The sequence below is a fragment of the Monodelphis domestica genome, chromosome 4 (assembly GCF_027887165.1).
Source record: "Monodelphis domestica isolate mMonDom1 chromosome 4, mMonDom1.pri, whole genome shotgun sequence".
Taxonomy (NCBI): Eukaryota; Metazoa; Chordata; class Mammalia; order Didelphimorphia; family Didelphidae; genus Monodelphis; species Monodelphis domestica.
Genome location: NC_077230.1, coordinates 190,504,241 through 190,529,753, shown reverse-complemented (window position 1 = coordinate 190,529,753; position 25,513 = coordinate 190,504,241). Strand labels below are relative to the sequence as shown.

General features: G+C 35.4%; 1 protein-coding gene across 1 annotated transcript in view; it reads left to right on the top strand.

Annotated features, from left to right (window-relative positions):
* The window catches only part of PDE11A (phosphodiesterase 11A), a 523,355-nt gene that overhangs the window by 194,754 nt on the left and 303,088 nt on the right, over positions 1 to 25,513 (top strand). Inside the window, exons 3-4 of the mRNA XM_001377248.4 lie at positions 9,718 to 9,807; positions 16,593 to 16,733. Coding sequence (XP_001377285.1) covers positions 9,718 to 9,807; positions 16,593 to 16,733 — 231 coding nt within the window. The remainder of the gene's footprint in view (positions 1 to 9,717; positions 9,808 to 16,592; positions 16,734 to 25,513) is intronic.

The window sequence follows — 25,513 nt, the reverse complement described above, 5'->3', positions numbered from 1 at the left end:
ATGTCTTGGATCACTATATTCCTGAGAATAAAACAAGGCCATTCACAGTTGTTCATACAAAAATATTGCTATTATTTTGTAAAATGTTCTTCTGGTTATGCTCACTTTGCTTTGCACTAGTTCATGTAAGTCTTTCCAGGTTTTTCTGAAATCATCCTTTTCGTGTATTCCATTATAATCATACAACACAACTTTTTCAACCATTCCTCAATTCATGGGCATCCTGTCAAAGTCCAGTTCTTTGCTACCACAAAAAGAAGTGCAACAAAGATTTTTGTTTAAATAGGTCCTCCTCCCCACCCCCTGCTCTCTTTTTAAAATCTCTTTGGGCTACAGTCCTACTAGTGGTATTGCTGGATCAAAAGGTATGCATAGTTGATCCATTAGGCCTAGTTTCAGATTGCTCTTCAGAATGGTTAGATCAGGTGGCAACTCCACCATCAGTGCATTGGTGTCCCAATTTTTCCATGCCTTCACCAATATTTATCATTTTCCTTCTCTTCCATATTAGTCAATCTGAGTTTTAAAGATTTATTGCAAAAGATTACAAAGAAAACATACAAGAGGGAAGGAGAGTATAATCAGAATGCTAAGAAGGTAAGACCTTCTATGCATTTATCACTATTTCTTCTACTGACTGCTGGGGTCAAATTCTGCTCTTCTTAGCTTCCTCTTCTCTCTGACATGTCTCCCTTCTTCCAGGTCTTGCCATTAATATTATCCCATTTCAGTCCTTCTTTCTGTGGATTTGGTTAATAATTAGATTGTGGTATCTAAGCTTTCATGAACCAGTTATTCAATTGCTTATGAACTTGGGACTTTAGGTACTAAAGAAATTATTTTCCTCTTATATTTACCCAGTTTAGAGGAATGTGTCTTGTAGAATACCTCATCCTAGTCTTCTAGATATATCCTTGGGAAATATTTTATTTCATAATTCCTTCCTTCCTGCTATTCATCATTGTTCTCCCCAACTCCAAGGAGAGAAAAGACTGATATTCTACATTATAGCCCTTCAATTTTCCAAACCCCACATTTTTAAAAAAAGTCCATCTAAGGTTTTGAGCTTTTGAATTTCAGTTATCCAAGGATGAGACCCAGGACTTCCTTTTTTTAAAAAAACAGGTCTTATCTCACTAAATATGGTTCAGTGCTATTGAGTCAGCCAATCCTCCCCAACCCCATCCCAGTCGATGATTGTGGCTCTAAAACATCCAAAAGTAGATACCACCACTGAATATGCCCAAATTTTCATTTCCTCCTTTGGTCATAACACCACATTATAGACCTAAAGAGTTCTTTTTCAAGGTATTAGAAAGAAAGAGCTTTGTTGCCCACAAACTGTTCATAAAGGTAGGAAAAAAAAGTTACCAGTATATCAAGTAAATCTTCTATGGGGGATGGATGGAAAATCATGGACAAAAATCCCAAATAATAAGGAGGCATGGATTGGTTGTGGTTCCTATACCATTACAGCCATTCCCGTATATACATATAAGGTCATGAATCCATCGAAGTATAATCAAAAAAGGTCTATACAATGGTCAGATAGGAAGGCACATAGTTTTATTAAGCTAGGCTAATTAGTTAATATTTCCTTAGGTTTACACACTTACATGCCTCTTCCTTACAGTTCCAGAGCATTCAATTCCACTTGAAACCTGAAGAATTATCTTTAGCCCTAGAATATACTTAACCAATTTGGGATTAGGCTAGTCAGATAGTTTAGACAAAGTCTGTTTTTAAGAGAGGCAATCTAGATTAATGTTCAGCTTTGAGAGAAAGCTACACCTTAGGAAATACTATCAGATATATTATTTAGCTAAGCCTGAAGCTTCTACATTTATAGCCCACATTTACATTAAGGGGTGTGTGTGTCCTGGCGTATTTCCACATGTATTTTTTTTGTAACTTTTTTTTTGTTTGTAATTATGTATTTAAAAACATGCAGTTTGTGAGATCTGCATCTTGTAGGGGATAAATCTGGAGACAGTTCTAGGCCAGAGCCAAAATAATGAATGATGATAGACAGGAAACCCATCTTCCCATCATATGCAACATAAGTAATCCTGTGGAATGGCTTGTAACCATTCCATATTTACAAATATTGCACATCCTCATATAACATGAGTAATTGTATAGCAACCTCCCCAACCTCAAAAAAAGACCAAATAATGAAATTACCCCCTTATGGCTCCCTAAAGTATATCCCGGGCTTTGCTTACATTCTATGAACATTCTAGAATTGCAACTATCTTACCTGCAATGTTCATTTAAGACAATCTAGGTGTGAGGGCTATGCTGCTATCTGTGTTTGTGGTATTGAAACCAGCTAGTTCCTTTCTGTTTGCTAAAACCCTGGCCATGGTGCTGACTACTTATCTGATAAAAATTGTACAGCCAATGTCACCACTCCTGCTCAAAAGCTCTCAATAGCTCCTTATTGCTCATGGGGATTAAATTCCAAGTGCCTTAGTATTACATTTCAAAAACCCATCTTTAATCTTTCTCTTTGGGCTTATTTCATATCAATGCCTTTCATGAGCCCTATGTTTCAGATTAATTGAACTACTATGATGCAATGGAACACTAACGTCAAAAGGTAACTTCAAAAGGTAAGTTCGAACTTCTCTGTAGGGAGGCTAGCACAAATAAGATCCATATTTTTTGACTGAGATGCTTCATAGTGATTCACTAATTACTTTGCTGCCACTGTGCACTTGTACAGGCTAGTCACTAAGCCCCCAAATCAACCAATCAATCAACAAGAAGTTATGAAGCATTTGTAATTGCCAGTCACTCTGATAGATATTGGGAATATAATGGCTAAAAAATGAAATACTCTTTACTCTCTAGGGGCTCTACCTCTGCTTATTGAAATCCCTTCTTCCTTCAGGGCCCAGTTCAAATGTTACCATCTTTTTGGGGTTCCTTTCCATCTTTACTCCCCAGCTGAAAATAATTTCTCCCTTCTCAGATTAGTTCTAAAACACTTGTCATGACTGGTTTTTGTTCATATCACATTCTGTCCTGTAATTAACCATTTTGAATATATGCCGAACCTTCTTTCTTTCCATAAATTGATAAATTTCTTCAGGACAGGGATTATATAATGTTCATCTCAACATCCCCACTTATAAGAACAGCACCTTATACACAGTGGGCCACTGAATAAGAGTTTGTCAAATTAATTGAATCCAATTAAAAGCAGCGATAGTGTCCTTGACCACACTGTATTCCCCACTCAGTGTTGGCTTGGTACCCATTGAATATATATTGAATTGAACATTTTTAAGTTCAATGAGTAGGATGTCAAATGCTGCCATTCACTTTTGTGAGAGACTGTTTAAGAAGCACTAATTTAGGCAGAGAAAGGTTCTTTTGCTTTTAAAATTTTGCATAATTGCTTCTCTTTAGTAGCCCTTTGTTTTCCATTCCCATGGAAGAATAAAAGCAACTAGGTTTCCCTGGTAGAATAGCACATTTGTTGTTCATAAAGAAGAACTTGGACTTGTTCATAAAGAAGAATCCAAGAAGACTTGGGTTCCAGTTTGCCCTCTGCCACTAACTAACCAAATGAATGTAGATGATAAGGACTCTCTGGGTTTCTGGACCAGTTTATTGCAATTGTTTTAGGATAAATTAGAGATTTCTACAGAAAACAGCCCAAATTCTAAAAAATAATGGATCTTTTTTAAAAAAATCCTGGGATCATTTTAACCGACTAAAAAGAAAGTGCTTAACTTGAGACCCAGAAGTGAGAGAGGGTAGTAAGAGAGGGAATTTAGGAGTATACATCTAGAATGTAATATACAATCATCACTCTAGTAAGTTAGAACATGCCATCAGGGAGTCATTTCTTTGGGCAAGATGCTTTTGAGGCTATGAAGGAAGAGAAAGTTGTTGATAATTATGGTAAAGGCACTGTCTTACTCTTAATATGCCAGTATCTTAGTCATTCATTGTATCAGATGATATGTTTAAGACTAGGCAGAACCAAAATGGACTTAAATGTTTCCCCTGGAAGACACCATGTTTTATATGAACGTTTCTTAATCCTACTGTGTTAGTGACATTTCATAGAGAATTATTTTCCATGTGCATGTCAAACTCTATCTTACTGTCACTCTGCTTGGATCCATTTTATATATTTGCAAAGCTTAGCTAAGCCATGAGCGTAGAACTGAGTCAGAAGTTTTGCTATAATCAATTAAGTCATTATAAATGCTATAGCACTTTTTGAGAAACTTGGCCAATAGTCAATGAAATGATAATCAATTTTTTTGGGTTTCGAGGGCATTCTCCTTTTCTTCCTTTCATGATATATTGATATTTTGTGAGTGTTTATAAATCTCTTCAGTCAGACAAGATGTGAAGGCTTTGTGGAAATCAAACAAGTTCTCTTGTATTTCAAAGTGTCAGTGGTGTTCTCATCTTCTAGTAATAAAGATGTTCTTCCTTCTGTTAAGAAAGATGGAATTAGGCTGTTGAAGTGCTTTCCTAGTAATTAATTACTCACCATGAAGCATTAGAACTAATAAATATTGATTTTATTCAGACCAGTCTATTTCTAGTTTTGTAGAGAAGCTAGTCTTAGTCATCTCTCTTAATGTTAACAATACAGTGTCTGATCTATTCGGATTTTCATTGTATTTAATTCTTGAAGCAATATGATAATGGATTACCATCATTATCATTATTATTTAAGTATTCTTCTCATTTAAACCTTACCTTCTTTCTTAGAATCAATATTGTGTATTGATTCAAAAGCAGAAGAGTGGTAATGGTGAGGCAAAGGGGATTAAATGACTTGCCTAGGGTCACATTACTAGGAAGTATCTGACGCCATATTTGAAGGGAAGACCTCCTGTTTCTAGGGTTGACTCTCTTCCACTGAGCCATCTTGATGACCACCTTCTCACAAATCAAAATGATCCTGGCACAAATTGCTGTGCCAATATGATTCCTTTCTATTCCATGTTCTACAGATCATTATGCAAGGAGTAAAAATTACTGTATTTCATAATTGAATAAATGTTACTCAAAATGAAAGACCTAATCTTTTTCTCATTATAGACCTTTAGTTTTATGTCAGTTCAGTAGGCTCATTTTCTGGAGCATTCTCAGTAAAACTTTAGTAGCAGTATGCACCACAAGAGTAATATGGCAGCTAGATGACAGTGTGTAGAGGGCTGGCCTTGTAGCCAGGAAGACCTGGGATCAAATCCAGACTTACTAATTTACTAACTTTGTGACAAATCATTTAATCCCTGCCTCAGTTTCCTCAAATATAAAATGAGAATCAAAATGGTACCTTTATCACAGGGTTGTTGAGAGTATTAAGTGAGGTAATATCTGTGAAGTACCTAGCATAGTACTTGGCATATAGTAGGAGCTTAACAAATATTTGTTGCCTCCTTCCCTCTTGTGTTATATCACTACTTCCTGGCTACCACTGCACTATATATGTTGTCTACCTATATTATATTATGTTATAAACTCCTTTGGTGCAGGTATTGTCTTCTCTTTTACTTTTGAATCCCAGTTCTTAATATTTGGCATACAGTAAGAACTTCATAAGTGTGATGCTTTCATTTATTCATTCATTAAATTGCACCCTGGTACTTTTTGGTACTCTCTATTTTTGGTACTCTTTGCTAACTTCTTTTCTTGTGTTTAGAGATTATTTTTGATTGATACAAGCTGGGAGTGTTTTGCATAAAGTACACAAACATGCAATTGTCATATATTTGAAGGTATTACTAGTTTCTAATCCTTTTGGAATAGACATATGGTATTTTCTGATAAGAAAAGTGGGATTAAGCTTATTTTTGAGAGGGAGCTAGTAAAGTGATTTACTAGCAATTAATATTCCAACATAAACTGTTTGAGCCAATACTTTTTATTTTATTTTATTTTTCCATATTGTTTATTTTTATTGTAAAACAAAAATCCCCAAACCAAAACCTAAATAAACTAAAGTGAAAAATTTCATGCTTTGATCTGCATTCCAACTCCAACAGTTCTTTCTTGGAAGTGAATAGCATTCTTTCATAAGTCCCTCAGAATTTTCCTGGATCTTTGTATTGCTGAGAGTAGTTAAGACTATCACAGTTGATTATTCCACAATATTGCTGTTACCATGTATAATGTTTTCCTGGTTCTGCTTGTTTCACTCTGCATCAGTTCATGTAGGTCTTTCCGGTTCTTTCTGAAATCATCCTGTTCATCATTCCTTTACAGCACAATAGTATTCATCACCACATATACCAGTTTGTGTGGCCATTCCCCAATTGATGGACATCCTTTCAATTTCCTATTTTTTGCCACCACAAAAAGAGCAGCTACTTATATTTTTGTAAAAGTAGGTCTTTTCTCCTTTTTTTTTAATCTCTTTGGGATACAGACTTAATGGTGGTATTACGAGATCAAAGGGTATACATTGTTTTACAACCCTTTGGGCATACTTCCAAATTGCTCTCCAGAATGGTTGGATCAGTTCACTGTTGAGCCAATACTTTTGTCTCTAATTTGGATCTACTACTACTTTCCAGTGTTACAGAAGGGCTAGAGTTTGTCATCTCCCCTGAAACAACTGTCCTCTCATACATCATAATAATGCTATATATCTTTAACTCTATTCAGCTTGTGTTTTGTTGTACTTGACTTCCTATAATCATATAGATGGCATCAGAAATTTTTTTCCTCACCCTCCTTCTTTAGCAGTTCTGTATAACCAATTAACTTTTTTACTGCTTATCTCCCCTCCACCACCAACAAGCAACTTTTGATTGGTATTGAATTAGTTCATTTGTTACACTATTTTGCATCTGAATAATCATTAGCATTTTGACTTTGACTTTCATTTGTTGGTTAAAGGAATTTAGAATTTCCAGGATGCAATTTCTTTCCTGGTCCCTTTTGTATATTTCTTTTTTCTTGCTTTTAATTAGGTGAAATTGTTTTAATATATTCTGCTGTATATACTAGATAGCTATTTATGTAATGTTCCAATGAAAGCAAAAATTCTTCAGTAGTTTTCTCAAGCTGTTTCTGCCATGATAATGTTTGACACCCATCCTGGAGGGTATTCCTTGATAGGTCAATCTTTCTTTCTATAATTCTTATGGTCATTGCTACTGAATATATCAGCTATGCGCACATCCTAAAATGTTTCTTATACTAAAGAAGAGTGTGTTCATTCAAGGTAGTCATAGGACATACAAGCATTTTAATATTATTCTAAAATGGTATGTTTGTTCTGCTTGTATCAGTCTATCAATTTTTCTAGCATTTTAGTCTAAGTATGTCCATTTTCTTCAAAAAATCATTCAAGATTTGCTTGCTGTTTTTCTCATCTATTTCATTATTACATCTAAATCCCAGAGTTTTCATTAAAGGAAGTATTTTCAATGATATGAAGTTCTTCAACTTTTCCCTTGTTAGGTTTTTAGTAGTTTCTCAATTTTATCTCTTATAATCTAATCTAAGCTTAGAAGTTCAGTTCAGTTTAGTTTTTTTAACCATTTCTGTGTACTGCTCAGTAACCCACTGCTATATGACTTTGAGCTGAGGGTACTATTTTCAAAAAGCAATATTATACCCTTGACTGTAGCTAGTGAAATGTTTCCAGTTTTATTCCAAGATTGTACTGAGATATATTAAAAGTATTAAAAATTATTAAAAATCTATTCAGTTAATTTCATAAACACTCATGGTTTGCTAGATCTAGAGGTCATAGACATCTGCATTTCCAACAGGTGCAATATTGGTATTTTATTAATTTCAATAGATGTTGACTTCTTATGTTACCAGAAAGCAAAGGAGCACTATTGACTAGGCAAAGGTTGATCATCATGATAGTTTTGAGTAAGGAGAGCTTGCAATTTGACAACCCTCTTTCTCAGGAAGCAGTTGGATCATACTGAATTGGATGCTAATACAATCAATTCAACTATTATTCAACTAGAAGGTAGACCAGAGGGCCAACTGATCCAGAGTTTCAGGGTTCAATGCAAAACTTCTTTTTTAAAGTAATAAAATACTAATAATAGTTACCATTTATATCATACTTTAAAGTTCATAAACCATTTTACATTTATTATCCCACTGGATCCTCACAATAACCCTGTGAAGTAGGTAGTGCTATTCTCCCTATTTTATAGCTGAGGTAAGTAACTTTGAGAAAATCTAAGTGACTTGTCCAGGTTTTTATAGGTGGTAAATGACGAAGTCAGGATTCAAACTCTGGTCTTCCTAACTATAAATTTAGTGTTCTGTCCAAAGCACCAAAAGTACTTTGACAAATTGACAAAACTATATCCACTTCTGATGATGAACCATCTGACAGTGCCAAGAAATATAGTGATAAGAAGTTTCTTTTCTGGAATTCAGTAGCTCTGGAAGCTAGTAAAGGAAGAATAGAGTGGCAGAAGCAGTTGCAAGCCCTTGCTATACTGGAGTTGCTCCCCTGAACAGTGGTGGAGGTTAGGTTGAAGGCCAGTGGCATAGGGGGTACTTCTATTTCTAGGGTTTTGAGGCACAGAATTCTGGATTGCCTTCATTGGAATCTAAGATAAGATGGTAGTACTAACCCAAGTACTTTGCATTGTTTCTCTTGATAGTTTTTTCTTGTTTTTCAATGCCATTTAGTTCCATTTTCTTCTGACTATTTTTAATGGATACTCTAAATCTTTGTGAAAGGAATGAATGAATCAACCAGTCAATTAATAAATATTTATTAGGTGTTTATTGTGTATTTAGCACTGTGTTGGGCATCAAGAATACTAGACAAAATGAAAAAATCCTTCAAAGTGCATACATTCTATTTCAGGAGACAACATGTGATCATATAAATATACACAAAATTATGCAAAATGGTAGAAGATAAATTTGGTAGGGAGGCTTGAACAGCTGACAGAGATCAGAATGAGATTGGAGCTTAGTGTAGAGATTAAATAATAGCTTTTCTCAGTTCTCTTGAAGAAAATTCCCCAACTTAACTGACAAGTCTACAAAGTCTTCCACACCTCCTCCCAATCTATATTTTGTGGGGGAAAATATTGAAAACCATAGTGCACTAACCTATGAGGGCCCAGAGTTTCTTTTGTTCTCTTTTGCCTGTCTTCTAGATAGACTAAGAGTATAATAGAATGATAGGATGGAGATGGTGGAATATATTATCTGCTAATGGTGTCCTTGGGGCAAAAGTATATAATGGTTGTATATGCTCAATCAAATTGGCTTAAGAAATGGCTATTAATTGTTCATGGGGTATTGTGAGTTCTTTATGAGTTTCTCACATATTCCATGGGACAAATAAATGCATTTATTACCTTGAGTGCTTGTTTACAAATCTGTGGGACCTTTCATACAGGTGGAGACCTTGGCATAAGATATATTTAGATATTTTGTAAAAATACTAACAGTCCAAAAGAAACTAGCATTTTAAGGTACTTCCCCCAAGAATTGGAACAGACCCATAGAAGCCCAGCAACAGGGGTACTAAGTACAGGAGTCATAGTTGTAAATGCCTTTAACTCAGAGAACAAACAACTTTTTGCAAAATTAAAAAAAGTCATCCAGCAAAGTTTATCTTATTAAGATAGTATAACCTATAACTATATATACAAGACATGTTGTGGAAAAGGAAACTATCTGAATAAAATTAACTTGGTAGAATTATCTTAATAAATCTCTAACTTTTCTCTGTGCCAGGTTATGCAGACGTATCTCCCGTTTTGTGGGATTGCCATATCTAATGCTCAACTATTTGCTGCCTCAAGGAAGGAGTATGACAGAAGCAGGGTAAGTAGAAAACAGAACTATTGACAAGTCTCACATCTCTCTTTCCTTCAAGTTCTTATGAGTAATTTCATCTTTAAAAAATAGCAGATGATCTTTGGATGGGCCAAGAATATTTTACTTCAAAATAATTTATGTATAATCCTTCAAGTATGTGGTTGATAATACCCTTCAGGCTGAAACAGAGGTGGATACAAATAAATGGATTTGGTGTTGCTTCCTGATGGTGCCAATTTCATGCTTTCATTTCATAGGGAAAATTAATTTGAAATCCATGCTGTAAAAAGGAGTTGCATTCTTGCAGGCTTATCAGTTTATAATGGAAATAAAATCTGAAAATTTCATAGTACCTTCAAAGAGCTCCAGGCTCGTAGACCTCAAAGGTTTTTCTTTTTATTTGACTTTTTTCTTTGCTGGGAGAACACTCTTAAATTTCACAAAAATGTGTGAAATGCTGGGGTTAAATAGGTCTACATTTTGAAGATTAACAAGTGGATAAATTAGGACAAAGAAGTTAAACAGCTTATTTTTTAGATCATTCTGGGAGTCATTTATTGTGTCATCAGAGAGATTAGATGAATGTTGGAACTAGTATGGTGTAATAAGGATAGATTTAGAGTCAAAATCTTAGATTCTAAGCCTTACCCTGGCTTATATGAACCTAGTCAAATCACTTCTGTGGGCTTCAATTTATTAAAAACAAAAGAAAGAGATTTGAACTGTATTCTTTTTAAAGTCCCTTTTACCTTCTGTCTTTGAATCTGTCTTTTCTTCTGTCTTAGTACTGATTATAAGGCAGAAGATTGGTAAGGGTTAAGCAAGTGGGGTTATGTGACTTACCCAGGGTCACACAGATAGGAAGTGTCTGAAGTCATATTTGAACCCATGTCTCCCCACTTCAGGACTGGTGCTCTATCCACTGTGATACATAGCTACCTCTATGAATTATTTTAACTGAATTGATTAATCATGTCTGTCAAACAGTTTATCATTTTAATCCAAGAACCAATTGGCATATATTTTGATTGAGTTAATTATCTTTTTGACAGCACTGAAGGAATTGATTGATTATTTTTTCATAAGTGGAGACAACCATAGATGAATGGGCAGTCCCATAAGTTCCAGAGCACAGTAACCTTCAAAAAGTCTTTCTTTCCAATATAAAGCAGAGTTGTGGCTTAAAACTTCAAAAATCAACTGGAACCAAACCAGAAACATTTTTTTCTTTAAAATAAAACAAATTTGCAAGTGGGTCTTTATTGTCATTACCATTACTGTTAGAAAATAATACTTAAAAAAACAAACCAATATGTGAATCAGGATCAGTATATATTCAAAATACTCATACACTCTCAGCATTCTTTGTATGAAATGAAAATGTAAACTACCAATGAGATGATAACTGAGGCACTTGTATGATGTTGAACTTCCAATTCCTGTTTAGACAGAAAAATAGATTAGTATATTCTAAAAGGATTTTAAAAGGAAACTTTTCAAAATGTATTGAGTTCTTACTTCTTCCTTAGTTAAACTAAAAATTAAATTAATCAGAAAAGCCCATTCTACATAAGCTCTTCTTAATTGGGGATTTGATTTAAATTGAATGAATTGAAAAATAAATCAGTTTAATATTGCAACACTTGAAGAAAATGCCTACAGACTATTACTATTTTTGTCTTTCTCTACTTCTTATACTCCATTATCTCATTCTTACCACAAGAAGAACCTTTTGTAAAAATTGTCTTTGCTGTAATCATAACATGGGGGAATTAGCAGCATCTGTATGGTGTTATTTGAGGGACACCTAACCTCAATATCTCTCCTACTAACCTGCCAGAGTAACTGAAATTGAACTATTAGAAAATAAAATCTTCGGATTTGTTGTTGTCCTTCAGTCATTTTCAAACATGTCAATGACTTTGTGACTTCATTTGAGGTTTGATTGTTTTTGTTGTTGTTGTAAAGATATTAGAGTGGTTTGCTTTCCCTTCTCCAGCTCATTTTACAAATGAGAAACCAAGGCAAATAAGGTTGATGACTTGCCTAGTCACTTAGACAGATAGTATCTGAGGTCAAATTTGAATTCAGGACTTCCAGAGTAACTGGTCCAGTGCTCTATCCACTGAGCAACTTTGTTGCTCTCTCCCTTTGAGTTAAGGCACTGTATATCTAAGAGTTATGATTTAAAATGCGAGCATCCCTGGCAGAATAACAATATAATTAATTAATGCTTCAATACTGATAGCTTTTAGCTATTGTTTTAGAAAATGAAGATTTAATACATAATGGAATGGACTGAAAGAAGATCAAATTTTACAGAAGGGGAAAAAAAGATAGATTTGAAGATTGGAGAAGGCAAAATCTAATATATTATTATCTGTTCTTGCTCTCTGAAAGCACTGGGCTTGGGAATGAGGAGGGATCTTTAAGACAGAAGGAGAGTTGCTGTGGTTTGCTTCCTAAGACAGATTTGAGGACATGGGCTGGACTCATGATTTCATTACTATAAGAGTGCCCCAATGAGAAAACTCCCTCAGTAGTGCAAGTTACCACTTTCTATGTGATTTATAGTTTTAGAGACTGCCTCAAGCAATGAAAGATTGACTTGCCCAACATCACCCAGATAATATGTTGAGAGGCTAGATTTGAACTCACCTCTCCTTGGCTCCAAAGCCAGCCCTCTATACTTTATACTATACTGCCTCAAAAGACAGAATTTTATCTATTTCATTGCTTTGCTTGGAGTCTCTCATGATTGTAGAAGAAAACAGCTGAAAAGGCAGCAGAATTTAGTAAACATTTCCTGACAGGGCACCTGATTTATTTAACAGGAATGCTGAGTCAATTTCTTAATTAAGAGAACATAAGCTATATTTCATAGGAATATGGGCTTCCCATGTCTTCCTTCCATTCTGTAGAATTACTATGAGGTGTTAATGTGAAAGTTTTGTCACTTTTTAGTTAAACTACAATTTGTACTTCAAAGCAATAAAATGGTCCCAGTGGAATTTCCCAATGTAAAAATCTAAGCCAGGTCCAATTTTTCTCTGGAACAATCTTCTTACAAGTCTCAGAGGCTATCTCTGTACAATTGAAACAACGTGGGAAGCTGAATGGTTGTGGGTGGAAACTGATTAATGCAGAAAGCCAATTTGGATTAAGAAGAAAAATTGATTTTCCAAAATAACAGGATTTTTAAAAAATCTTGATCAGCTGTTTACCTAGATTATTCATTTTTGCTTTCTTTGCACAGGCACAGCCACAGGGACAAGAGTACTTTTTGCTTTTACTTTAGTGCTTCAGGAGTCTGGTTATTCCCACCATGGTTTCATTCATGAAAATAACAACAATTAGGGTTCACCTTTATGGAGCTCTTTAAGGCTTATAGGTCAGTACCTCATAACAACCCTGTGACATATAGTATAAATATTAGTTTCTGTTTCATAAATAAGGAAACTGAAGTTCAGAGGTCAAATGACTTGCCTAAAATCACTCGGCTATTCTATATTAGTTAGAAATTAAATCTTTTTTTAAAAATTCTGAGTACAGCTATTTTTCACTACACTAGTCTTCATTATTTGCTGTGATAAAAAACTGATGGCCAGCATGAGTTTTTATGAATGTAGCCAGGCAGGTCCTTGTATGGCAGACCTACAAGTCATCACAGAGACTTTATTCAAAATATTTACAGCTGGAAAAAGTTTGCCAGAGCTAGAGCTCTTCCCACATCACCTTTGAAAATCCAGGGCATCAGAATAGGGCTTTGAGTGAGAATCCTTCTGTTACATTTGAATATATCATTCATCATTGAAGATCTACATATAGAACACCAATGGACTTTAAGTGAGATTCAAATCTAAAAACTACACAGATGGACTACATTTAACATGTCTTTCAACTCATGAATAAATGGTAAAATTCACTTTGGAATGATGGGAGATTAAATTCATTGGAAAAGAGTTCTTTAGTTTGGCAGTGCAAAACTCGTTATAGTTATCAACTTATTTTTGCAACTGCTTTGTGTGGGAAATGCTACCCAGGATTTCTGGTTCTTGTTTAATTATCCCTTCAATTGGACTTGTCTCTTGAATGCACTGGCCCATCTCATTAAAACTCTTTCAAATCTAAATAGGCATAGAGAAGTTTCCAAATGTTTAACAGTTCTAAACAACTCATACATTCTTTCAAAACAACTAATTCATGTTTAATTGCAAATACTTTTGTTGCTTTGACCAAAGGAAGATTTAGTCATTTCTGAATGCAGAAGTGTTGTGATATACAACAGCATATATTTGTTTAGACTTCAGATTTGGAAAACTCATTAAACACTTTTGTTAAAAGTCAAGATTATGGTTGAAACTGGAAAACAAGGGGATGCCCATCAATTGGGGAATGGCTGAACAAATTGTGGTATATGTTGGTGATGGAATACTATTGTGCTAAAAGGAATAATAAAGTGGAGGAGTTCCATGGAGACTGGAACAACCTCCAGGAAGTGATGCAGAGCGAGAGGAGCAGAACCAGGAGAACATTGTACACAGAGACTGATACACTGTGGTATAATCGAACGTAATGGACTTCTCCATTAGTGGCGGTGTAATGTCCCTGAACAACTTGCAGGGATCTAGGAGAAAAAAACACCATTCATAAGCAAAGGATAAACTATGGGAGTGGAAACACCGAGAAAAAGCAACTGCCTGAATACAGAGGTTGAGGGGACATGACAGAGGAGAGACTCTAAATGAACACTCTAATGCAAATATTATCAACATAGCAATGGGTTCAAATCAAGAAAACATGTAATGCCCAGTGGATTTATGCGTTGGCTATGGGGGGGAGGGGGAGGAAAAGAAAATGATCTATGTCTTTAATGAATAATGCTTGGAAATGATCAAATAAAATATTTTTTAAAAAGGCAAGATTATGGTTGAAAATCTTATCAAAATTTAAAGAAACAATCTTTTTGCCAAACACTTCAGTATTGGTGCCACTGATGGCTCATATTTTTTATTTTAATCTGATTTTTAAACACCTGATGTCCATGAGGGAGTATGCAGGATGAAATCCTAATTTCAAATATCTGAACAATATTATTTCATATCTAAATCTATCATTAAAACTCTGGGTTATTATTTTAATTTGAAGGAGTCAGAAAAGTCCAGGATAAAAAGTTACAGCATAATCTTTAGTTTTAAGTTTTGAAATAAGAGCTTCCTTTGTAATAAATATACTATGTACTTTACTGTTTTCACCAATCTCTTTCTCTTCTGATGGAGCCCTTTCCTGAATTAAATACCATCGGTGATGGGACATTTTGGTGAACAGAGTGACATGGAACAGGACATCATTTTTTTCTGAAGTGAAAGATAATTTGTATTTAATTCAATATATATATATATATCCATACGTATGTTCATATGTATATACATGTGTGTGTATACATACAGCACCCGATATCTGAAAGGTTCTTTTTTAGGTGCTAGGGTTATACCAATATGAAAAATGATTCCGTTTCTTGCAATCAAGTATCTTATAATATAGTAAGAGGAATAAGTAATGTTTTCAAATTACTATGGTATAGGAAAGAATATGATAAATATTTAGGGGAAGTCAAACTCATTGACTATGATAAATATAAAGTCTTATATCCTACCTGTGTCCCTTTGCACAAACTGTCCCCCATGCCTAGAATGCACACTCTTCTTCAACTTCCTTCCTTCAGGGCTCAGCTCAGGTGCCATCTCCTTTGAGATGGCTTTTCCATCAGTACTGCACATTAATCTTAATCCCCATATGTCCCCAACATGCTCTCTCCATCCTCAACTTATCTGTACTTTTCTGCTTACATTTATATTCCCCAAGAGAGTATAAACTTCCTGAGGACATGAACTGTTTTTAAAAAATTTGTTTTATTCCAAGTATTTACATTTATTACCCCATTACTCCATTAGAAATTGTAGGCAAGTAATAATTGCTTTATGAATGTCCTTTTCAGTTCATAGTGCTAGATGTATAATATTGAAAATGAGGCTCTTGATTTTGAACAAGAGGATAATATTTGTTGCCAATGGGAAAGAGATGGCTTCTTTCTTATAATATTTTATTAAAATAATAAAAAGTAATATTAATGTTTCTTTTAAATAATTTAATAGGTTTTACAACCTAATAAGTCAATGTGATTTGGGGAGGAATTATGAGTCTGTTATTGGTTTTTAAAAAACAGTGGTTTTGTTTTTCAGTTGATTTGTATAATAATATTTTGGGAGAAAGAATTCCCAGGCTAAAGAGCACATTATTACTGCTATGTAAAATTCTACTGTCACTAAATTTTGCCTTGTCCTACCAAAGGATAATTTTCCCAATAATATATGACCAAGGAACATCTAGAAGACTCAGCGGATTGAAAGCCATACCTACAAATGGAGGTCCTGGGTTAAAATTTGGTCTCAGACATTTCCTAGCTGTATGACCCTAGGCAAGTCACTAAATCCCCATTGCTTAGCCCTTATTGATCTTCTGCCTTGGAACCAATAAACAGTATTGATTCTAAAATGGATGATGAGTTGTTGTTTTAAAAGGAAAAGAAATATATAACAAATTAGGAAAGATTTTAGAGGGTTGGAAGAAACTCTATATGCTTTCAGCAAAAGAATCTCATATTTTAAAGCCTTCTACCTCAGAAATTATGATCTTTTATAAAATGTTAATTTAAAGACTCAGAGTTCCTTCCTGCATAGCATTTTGTCAGCCTTACATCCCCCAAACTAAGTTTCTTTCATTTTCTATAGGCTCTGCTTGAGGTGGTTAATGACCTCTTTGAAGAACAAACTGACCTGGAGAAAATTGTTAAGAAAATCATGCACCGGGCCCAGACGCTGCTAAAATGTGAGCGCTGTTCTGTTTTGCTCCTAGAGGACATTGATTCACCAGTAAGTGGCCTTTGGGATTCCATATAGGTTTCAGGAGTACGTCAATGGGATAAAGCCTGGGCTATTTGCAATTGAGCTCATGTACCTGAAGCTTGAATCATTCTCTTCATAATGATGCTATATTTGAGAAAATGCAGTCTTACTACTAGACAATCCATAATGCAAAAACTAGTGAGGGAACTTTGCTCATGAAGTGACTCCTCCCCACCCCCCACTCCCTGGAGTCTTTAATTTAGTCAAAATTATGGGGACTTTGGGGACTTAAAATATCTTAAAATACTGAGATATCTCCCTGGAAAGCTAGTGTTTTTCTCAAGCTCTGGGATTGTGGTCCAAGAAGACAACTAGAAAGGGGTATTTTAACAAGTGTGGAGGATGGGGAAAGGGAAAAAGAAAAAGGATCCCATTAAGTGAATTCAACTTTCCTTCTGGGGAAGAGAGAATGGAAGAGATGAATGGGAGTGCCAGGCATTGCCCTCAATACTTCTTGTACTGAAGAACTCTTCCCTCAGTTATGTCCGAATGGAGTCTCTTTACAAGGGCCTCTAACCCCACCCTACTTATGAGCAAGAACTCTCATTTTCTCTCTTTTATTTCATAGTTCTGTGGGCCTGTCTAAACAATTCTTGTCACTTCTCTTTATGCCCCTTTGGCTCATTTATGTATTACTCCCCGTTCTTTGCTCAGCCAAGTAAAGCAAATATAGGCATTTTAATCCCCTAAATCAATGAATCCAGTCTTAGTATCTACTGGTATCTCCTTTCATGGATGCTGTCATTGTTGCTTGATTAAAGAAACAAAGCAAAGAAATTAAGACTGTGTCTTCCCATATTGGCTAAGCTGGAGTGCAGGGTCTCTCGGGGCCAAATACCATCTACAACTGATCCTAGATATCCTATTACTGATCAGCAAGGAAACTTTGAACTTCTCCTATTCATATCTTGTCTATTCTACTTCTTGTTAGGCAATAAGTGGCCGCCATGTTTTTGGGATCACCATGTGGATACCAGACTTAACATAGACACTAATGGGCATTCTCCATTGCAGCTCTGACATTCAAAGATCAAGTCATCTGCCACCTTCATCCTTCATGGTCAATAGCACTAGAGGACTGCACCATCATGTCCCCCCCCCAATTGTTGCTTGCCTTCTGTGTTACCCAAGACTCAATGGTTATTTTCTGTGTGGGCCTATGTGGCAATTACATAATGATGCCCACACCTCTGTCTGGGTGTGTATAGGGAGGTGAAGGTCTGCAAATCATAGCACTTAGTCATGTGGCTTCCTTAGCTTTTAGGTCATTTCATTAGTGACTGAGGAGTCTGTGGGCAATCAGGCAGAAGATCTTTTCCCCTTTGGCTCATCAATGGGTGATGTCTCTCTCAAGGACAGAATCAAACCTATTACTTTAAGGCATCTGTGCCGCCTTTGCCAGGATGTTATGAGAATCACTTTCAGATTTTATCAAGGGCCTTTGACACCTGGATTAAAGCAGCTCTATAAATGCAAAACAATAATAAAATTAATGATTATCATCAATCTAACGAGAGAAGTTAAATTGTCTAAGCTGTTGGTAGCAATTTAATACCTTGCTGAGAACTCTCTTCAAAGAGCTGAAATAGTCTAGCAATTAAGAACCCCTTCAATGTCCCATCGAGATCTATATTTGACTGCACTTTGTTTAGAAAAGATAATTGCTTTTGGACTTCAGAATTATTTTCCTCAGAGCATAGCAACACTACAGGAATGTTCTGAGATTTCACTGAAACTCTAGAACTGAAGTTTGCAAAGATTTAAAAAAATATACTAGACATATATGTTCAAAACTGCCTCCTTCTATATGAAACTTGCCCTTCTGTCTATAATTTATAATAAATAATCTTGGATAACAATGACTCATAGAATTTTGTTGAGTGCCTAATGTTTAAAAAACTGAACTTTTTGCTAAAAAATGCAGTTACAAAATGGCTTAATGGTTTCTGGTTGCTTTTTTTTTTCTAAAATTCAAATAAGAGGTTTTTAACAAGCTAGCTATGAAACTACAAATAGACAAAATTTTATTGATTATCTCAAGCCCTAGAATATCACAGAGCCACTTGAATGAGATTCAGAATCATTCAGAAGAGTTGGCCAACTTATCTGCATTAGAAAGAACAAGTAGGGAAAGAATTCTTATTGTTCAAACTATAACAGATATTGCATGGTCAGCCTACATACTTCATCCATCAATATGTGTGTTTTTTGTTTTTTTTTAACCCTTACCTTTTGTCTTGGAATCAATACTGTGTATTGGTTCTAAGGCAGAAGAGCAGTAAGGGTTAGGCAATGGGGGTCAAGTGACTTGCCCAGGGTCACATGGCTGGAAAGTTTCTGAGGCCAGATTTGAACCCAAGATCTCCTGTCTCTATGTCTGGCTCTCCATCCACTGAGCTACCCAGCTGTCCCCAATCTGAGTGTTTTGAACAGAAAAGGAGTTAGGTCCATAATTGGAAAGGGAGAAAAGAGCAGACTGGATTGCCTTTGAGAATCTCAGTGTTCTTTTAACAATCTCAAATTCTTCCCCAAAACAAAGGCCCATATTTTTTTTGTACCAACATTAATTCTGTAATGTAGTATGGCAAGGAGTCATGAAACATTGTAATTCCTAAAAAAAAAAAACAAAGGGCGATAAAGAAGTGTTTGTTCATTTACTTGTTTCAGTTGTGTCAGACTCTTTGTAACCCAATTTGGGTTTTCTTGACAAAGATCTTGGAGTGGTTCACCATTTGCTTTTCCAGTTCATTTTATAGATGAGAAAACTGAGGTAAATAACTTTAAGTAACACCCAAAGTCACACGTCTAGTAAGTGTCTGAAGACAGATTTGAACCCAGGTCTTCCTGACTTTCCTGGGTGGTGCAGTCAAAAGAATGTCATGCCTGAAGTCAGGAAGACTCATCTTCCTGAGAGGAAGTCTTTTTTTTTTAACCCTTACCCTTCTGTATTACAATCAATACTATGAATTGGTTCAAAGGGAGAAGAGTGGTAAGGGCTAGGCAATGGGGGTCAAGTGACTTGCCCAGGGCCACATAGCTAGGAAGTGTCTGAGGTCAAATTTGAACTTAGGACCTCCTGTCTCTAGGCCTGGCTCTCAATCCACTGAGCCACCCCCTGATCATCTCATTTTATTCTCTTGTCCACAGTAAAATTTGTTCCCCTATGCCTCTCTCTAGTGTTTTACCCAGCTTAGTGTAAGTGAATCAGGGAATAAAGTTTCCACTAGATAGGAGATTGTTTAATAGCAAATAGATGTCAATATTAGGAAATCCTGCTTCATCTTAGCCTGATGTTCTTTGTGCTCAATGTTTTTCTTTTGTACATCTATTACAGTCCCATGGGCCTGTCTAAGTAACTCCGATCACTTCTCTTTAATCTCTTAAAGTTCATTTACATGTAATTGTTGACCTTTCTGTTTTTGCTTAGTCAGGCAAGGCAAATACTGGCATTCAAATCTTCTTGTTTCTGGCTCAGATATCATCCTTTTATGAGCCACTCTGGCTGTCACTATTTAATGTGTCTCCTGGAATTCTGGGAAGAATTTAGTACATTTTTTGGTATCATGGGGGCACCTATACCTCTTTTGGATTAAAATTGCAGAGCTTAGCTCACTAGCTCACCTTTCTGATTACTCCAAGCTCTTCTCAGTCTTGGGTTTCTTCTCCCTCAGGTCCTGCCAATGGAGAGCAACTTTCTAACTTTTCGCCTGCCATGATGTCTGAAATAAAAACATGGTCTTCCTTTAGGTTTCCTACAGATTTTTTTTCACTCTTAGGAACTGCAGAGAGGGCATGGAGAAGTTTTATGATAACAAACAAAATGTGGGAAATATCATGAAGTGAAGTGAAAATCTAAACCTAATCTTTCATACTAGTTCAGAGGGAATAGATCTAGAGATCTCTCAGCTCTTCACTATTCACTGACCCCCTTTTTTTTACCTAGTTCTTCTCCCCAGGGTCAGCTGGACCCAACTGAATGGTAGTTCTAGCTGCTGGGCTTCCAGATGGCAATACAAACAGTAGGGAAAGATGTTGTGTTTCTCCCCCCCTTCCAGAATCTATTGCACACTTGCCTCTGAGTGAAGAGCTCCTGATTTACCAAAGAAACATAATTTGGCACCTTCGACATTTCTTTCATTGGCATCACGCCTTCCTGCAAGGACATTTTTTCCCCTTTCTTTATATCAGTACCCACCACACTATTATTGTTGTTCAGTTATGGTTGTCTCTTCCTGACCCCATTTGGGGTTTTCTTGGCCAAGATACTGAAGTGGTTTGCCATTTCCTTCTCCATCTCATTTTACTGGTGAAGAAACTGGGACAAACAAGGGTAAGTGACTTACCTGGGATCATATAGTTAGTAAGTGTTGAATCCAGATTTGAACTCTGGATCTACCTGATTCCAAGCCCAATGCTTTATCTGTTGTGTTATATGCTGCCCCTTCTACATAGCAATGCTTATTTACTAACTGACCCAAGTTCTTATAATTGGAGAAGAGTGACAAATTGTAAAGTGAGATTTTGAACTACAATCAAGTTGGTCATGGAAATAAACAGCAGTGGTTAGAGCTCAAGATAGAGTTGTGGGAAGGAAAAAAGACTAAGGATGATTATGCTTTTAAAGTAATTAGAAGTCTATAAGAAATGATAAATATAAATAATACATGGGACATAGGGGAGGAATAATAAGAACTCATGTAAAGTCAAGTAGAATCGGGAAAACTATATGCCCATTGATTACAATGATAAAAATTTGAGCTGACTGTTGTATAATAGAGTGATTGATCTTGGTATTGAAGAAGAAAAATTAAAATGAACTTCCCTTGCTTCCTGGCAGAGGGAAGGAAGTAAGGAAAATGGATGTGGAACAGGGTACACCTATACTATTGCCCTCTATTGATCTGTTAGATAGTTTTGTTGAAATATTTCCTCATTCTTCATTGATTTCTTCCATGAATTTTTCTCTAGTGTGACTGCTCTGGGTCTTGTTTTACCAAATGATGAATGTGGAAATATGGATTCTATGAAAATACATGTCATATTACTGTCTTAGGATGAGGAAAGGAGTAGGAAGGAGGAAGATATCATGGATTGCAGAAAACAATTATTAAAAATTGTGTTGACGTAACCTGGAAAAAAAGTTTAAATAAAAGAATAAAAAAATGGCCACAGGGTGGGGGAGAAAAGAGATGTTTAGAAATGAATTTTAAAACAAAAGTTATTAATAAAACTTTTTTTAAAAAAATAGAACTAATAAGAATATATCTTACAGGTTCTTTGGCTTGAAAAAGTGCTAACAAACATTTTCATAAAATTTTTAAGTTTTATGGGGAGAGCCTTCCTCTTATTATTTTTAAAAGACTATCTTGGGGGCAGCTGGGTTGCCAGTCCTAGAGATGGGAGGACCTAGGTTCAAATCTGACCTTATACACGTCCCAGCTGGGTGACCCTGGGCAAGTCACTTAACCCCCATTGCCTAGCCCTTACCACTCTTCTTCCTTGGAACCAATACACAGTATTGATTCTAAGATGGAAGGTGAGGTTTTTTTTTTTTAAAACAAACAAATAAATAAAATAAAATAAAATAAAATAAAATAAAATAAAATAAAAGACTATCTCAATGACAGAACCAGCTCATAAGGCAGGTAAATGATGGAGAAGGGGAGGGTATGTTAACACATCGAATAAAATTTTCAAATATTAGGAGTCCAATTTTTGAACTTTATAAAGAATACACAAGTGCCTTGACCTGAACCTGTTTAATGGTAATATCTGCTGAGCAAGCTCATTGTGGTGGCCATAAATCTCAGGAAAATCATTCTTCTCAAGTATGATTCTAATTCTTTGCTACCACATGTTGTCAGGGTGCTTAAATTGCAAGAAATGATTTTTTAATTAAATTTAACTCCCTAAGTACTGTAATCTTCCAAATAATTATGAATGAGCTACTTAGCTTCATTCTATTGATCTACTTATTTTCTTAACCTATCAATCCTGCTACCACTCACTTACTCGCCCACCCAGTTCCACATCTGGCTGGGTAGTGTGATAATTAAAATAGTTGAGGCCATAAACTGTAGTGATTAAAATAGTGGAAGACTTAAATTGTGGCAGATACAAGAGTGTATGGTTTAAATTGTGACTGCAGAAAATATGGTTTCAAGACAGTGTCTTGTTTTAAATCAAATATAAGGTGGTCACCAGGGAAATATTCCCAATTATGAAATATACCCAAGTCAACTGGGTTTTATAGAGATTTTAATTCATACAAATGAGGAATTAAAGAAAGAGAGAAAGAGAGAAAAAAGGAAATAATGAGAAAGGGATAAGCTGGCCCAGGGCAGCCCTGGCCAACCCAGGCCTAAACCCTAAGAGGAAGATCAGTCAGTCCTTAATCACTCACCACAAGATTTGTCTAAACAAGGATTCTAGTGACACCAGGCCAGCTTCATCTCAGCTGACTCCACCAGCTCAATCCTGAATCTGAATGTGCATGTGAATCAGATAGCTCCTTTTCTGAGCTCCTTTTAAAGGGAATTTTCTCCTATGTCACCTCCCCTAAATTCTTACATCTACCAATCAAGTAGATGTTTTCCAAAGGACAGACCATTCTGAATTCACACCTAAGTAGACTAAACTTTTGAGTAATTCATGCCTGAGTAAGTTCTCACCTCTTTGCCTTTTTCAACTTCACAAGTTGCCTGACCTTTATAGGTACTTAGCACCCTTTTGTATTAGTTCTAAAAATAGGCACAGCTTAAGAACTTTTTGCCTTATTATAAGTATGGGTTTAAGTACTTTTCATTGTTCAGCAAAGAGTTTACAACTTTATCTTCCCCTAAAGTATGCTTAAGTAGGGGTGGAATAGAGGTCTTCACATTCCTGATCTAAGTAGAGGTCTCACATTCCTGATCTAAGTTCCTTCATTGTTTAAAGTGGGAAATAGTCTTAACCCAACCTTATGAAGTAGGGTCTGAGAATTTTTAAGGTTCACAATCCCCCCTGATGATCATTGGGAGACTAGTCTCCCCATTGATCATTTAGCATAATCATCTTGTAGTCCTAAATGCACTTCTAACTATAGATATACACAATATTCAACTTTCTAAGAGGAAGTTAGAGTAGTGAGGGAGGAAATAGAAAAGAAAAAAAGCAAAACCAATGTTTTGCTAGGTGCGTTGACAGAAAGCCAAATTAGGGGTAGTCCCTTTTGGCATAAATGTATACATTTACAATAAATGTTCAATCAAACTTCAGTTCAATCAACCATATCCAAAGTTCATTCTTGATCTTCTTGATGAAGTGTAGGTTTTCTGCATCTTTCTGCAACAATTCATTCTCTGGATTTAGGAGTTTGCAAGCTTCTTTCTTGAAGATCTTTTCTTGAACAAAAATCAAAATCTTGGACTTTTATAGAAATACAATCTCAAAAAAAAGATAAAAAATCTTGGATTTTAAATTAAAATACAGTAGGGATTGTCAAAGCAGAAGAGTCAATTTCCAGATTTTATTGGAAAGATCAACCAGTCTAATAATTCCTTTAGAAGTTTTTCCTATCCCAAGCTCCTCTTAAAAAACATTGTAATCAAACATGAATAAAAAGACTGAACAACAATTATGGAAGATCACTGATAAGTGCTGGGAACACAAAGGCATGGAATGAAAGACTCCACCCTCAAAGAGTTTATATTCTACTATATTCTACTACATTTAATAAAGGTAAATTATAGACAAAAAATACAAAGTAATTTTAAGTGGTAGGTAGCAACAATAATTCAGAGATCAAAAAAGGGAATATTATGAAAGTAAGAAAGGCCTTGAGCAGAAGGTTGTATCTGAGTGGTGCTTTGAAGGTAATTCAGGATTTTAAGTGGCAGAGAAAAGGAGACAGTAAAATTGGGAAATAGAGGTAGTCAGATGGGAGGAGAATTCTATGGAAAAGCAGGAGGCAAAATACATAGATACCCCTTTAAGTTCTTTGATGGCGTATAAGAAGAGTAGACTTATGGAAAATTTACATTCAGACAACTACTAAAAATTAGTTATTTTGTGAATATTTCTGCATTTTTTTCTGGTGATGGGAACATGTAGTTGAACACAGATGGGGGTGAGGGGAGTTGTTTTTAAATTAAAAGAATTATAAGCAGTCAGACTGGCCACAGTTTGATAAACATCCAAATAAAAAAAAAATAAGACTTCCTTCTGTGGATCCTTTCCAAAGAACAGGAACATAATCTTGGGGGCATTTTGTTTTCTTTGCTTTGGCTTGTATACTAAATTGAAATTTTCCAATGTTAACTGGAAGCCAGAGATGCTTGAAGCCACTTGTACTATTTCTCTGACCTATAAATTACTTTTGAAGTTTGACTTTATATTATTTTAAAAAATAAGTAGCATTCAGAAGGAAATATTTTAAATCACAGCCATTTAGAACATTTTAAATGGAATTCAGAAACTACAATGCTCCAATCAGATTTGAGGGTAGATGGACAAATTGTAAAGCTTGTGAAACCAAGAAACTAAAAGCAGTGATGAAAGCCAAGCACATAGGGAAAATTAGACTTTCTTCTCATTCTTCTCTCTGTGCCTGTTTTGGTCTTTCATTTGGTAAGAACTCTCTTATCATTAAAAATCTGGCTAAATCATCTTTAAATAGCACCAAGTTTTATTCCTATTGAACATATTTTATATTATATTTTTAAACTCAGTTTAAATAGTTTAAAAATACAATATTATAAATGTTCTCA